The 1,979-nt window shown below is 51.7% G+C and overlaps 1 protein-coding gene and 1 pseudogene across 1 annotated transcript; both read left to right on the plus strand.

The window, feature by feature from the left end:
- Positions 1-29: 29 nt before the first annotated feature.
- On the plus strand, positions 30-833 carry LOC119343012 (luminal-binding protein 2-like). The gene has a single exon (XM_037614238.1). The coding sequence runs from the start codon at positions 100-102 to the stop codon at positions 763-765; it is 666 nt and encodes a 221-aa protein (XP_037470135.1). The 5' UTR covers positions 30-99; the 3' UTR covers positions 766-833.
- A 904-nt stretch (positions 834-1,737) lies between these two features.
- LOC119343013 lies at positions 1,738-1,915 on the plus strand (annotated as a pseudogene).
- Positions 1,916-1,979: the final 64 nt, after the last annotated feature.

Raw genomic sequence — 1,979 nt, forward strand, 5'->3', positions numbered from 1 at the left:
GCGGCGGTGCAGGGCGGCATCGTGCGCGGCGACGCCAAGGAGGTTGTGGTGCTGGACGTGACTCCGCTGACGCTGGGCATCGAGACTGCCGGCGGCGTGATGACGAGCGTGATCCCCCGGAACTCGCCGATCCCGACCAAGAGGGCCAAGATGTTCACCACGTACCAGGACAGGCAGACGACGGTGACCATCACGGTGTTCGAGGGCGAGCGGAGCATGACCAAGGACAACCGGCTGCTGGGCAAGTTCGACCTCACCGGGATCGCGCCGGCGCCGAGGGGCACGCCGCAGATCGAGGTGACGCTGGAGGTGGACGTGAACGGCATCCTGCACGTGGGGGCGGCGGACAAGGGCACCGGCCGGTCGGAGAAGATCGAGATCAGCAGCGCCGGCCGCAGCATCAGCCAGGAGGAGATCGAGCGCATGGTGCAAGAGGCGGAGGAGTTCGCCGAGGAGGACAGGAAGGTGAGGGACAAGGTGGACGCGCGGAACAAGCTGGAGGCGTACGTGTACAGCGCCCGGACGACGGCCGACGGCGAGCTGGGGGCCAAGATGAACGCCGACGACAGGGAGAGGGTCAAGGAAGCGGCAAGGGAGGCCGGCGAGTGGCTAGAAGCTAACCCGGAGGCCGACAAGGACGACTACGCAGAGAAGCTCAAGGAGCTGGAGGATGTCTGCAGCCCCGCCTTTGCCGCTGCCTACGGGAACGCCGGCGGTGGTCATGACGACGACGCCGAGGAGGACAACGACCACGACGAGCTTTAGATTTTTACTACTAGGAGATAGGAGATTTAATTTTTGTCTTACCTTAGTACTGGTGCATAAGATTAGACTTGAGCTACGTACTTGCTGATCAACGGCCAAGGTCAGAAATCTTGTTGATTGTTTGTGTGTTTGATTAATACAGTATAATATACACGGTACATTTGCTTAAGTTCATGTTCATATTCTGGAATTTTGGAAAAAACTTATACTCCCTCGGATACATATTATTTGTCGATGATTTAGTACAAAGGAAATTTTACAGAAGGACATATTTAAGGCCTGTTCGGAATTCCACCTGCTCCATGAAATTTCAGGAGCTGTGGAGTTAGGAAATAGCTGCTTCCGGGAGTGGAGTTGTGGAGTGGAGGTTCTCCGACAGAAATTGTGTTTGAGGAGCAGTCCGCTAGCAGCTGCCGAGAAGCACAGTTCCCGTCGCCTCATGTTTGGTCACATCATGCATCTAGTCTTCCTTAAGTCGGAGTAGTTTCTCGAAACTTGGGTGCTATATAAAACTAGGAACAAGCATGCTGAAGTGCTTGCTCACCTAGAGAACAATTATTCGATTCACTTTATTTCTTTTGTAAAATGATAAGTCGATCATGTTGTTATGGTCTGGCCTGGTGGATAGTTTTCCTTTGATCATCTTAATCAGAAAGAGGTAAAACAATCTTTGAACACCTGAAACCTTGGGAATCTGAAGTGGAAACCTGAAACATCAACTTGTTCGTGTACATGACCGCGTCCACCATCAGAGCTCGTGGCCCCTTCGATATGAGCATCAGCGTCCGTCCGTAGTTTTTTTCTTTGAGCGAAATCATCTTCGTAGTTTCACCATCAGGCCTTCATATTACGGGAACCACGAGTGCTCTGTTTGTGTTTGTGCCTGTTTTGTTTAGTCCCACCTCGGGCAGCCACCGGGGAGAGGAGACGAAGGCACGCTATATCAGGCGACCCATGGCATCAAGGAGAGGCATACCTTTCTCGGCCTTTTGGCTAAGATCAAGTGTAGTATCTGTTCTTATCAGTTTAATATTTGATATGGGGGTTATATGCCCACAATAATATTAAAATTTATTTTTGATGGGGAAGGGGCCACCACAGTAGCTTGCTATTGGGCCTCTTGTGTGTCGCCTAGGCCAGCGCGCCCCAACCAAATCAGTTTCAAATTATTTGCTTATTCTGAAGCTCCTTCTTAGAAATTGGTAAAAAGTAGA

Source organism: Triticum dicoccoides, unplaced genomic scaffold, assembly GCF_002162155.2.
Source record: "Triticum dicoccoides isolate Atlit2015 ecotype Zavitan unplaced genomic scaffold, WEW_v2.0 scaffold112318, whole genome shotgun sequence".
NCBI classification, from domain to species: Eukaryota; Viridiplantae; Streptophyta; class Magnoliopsida; order Poales; family Poaceae; genus Triticum; species Triticum dicoccoides.

Coding starts and splice junctions, on each gene's coding strand:
- LOC119343012 (XM_037614238.1), top strand. CDS start 100: ATGACGAGCGTGATCCCCCGGAACTCGCCGATCCCGACCAAGAGGGCC.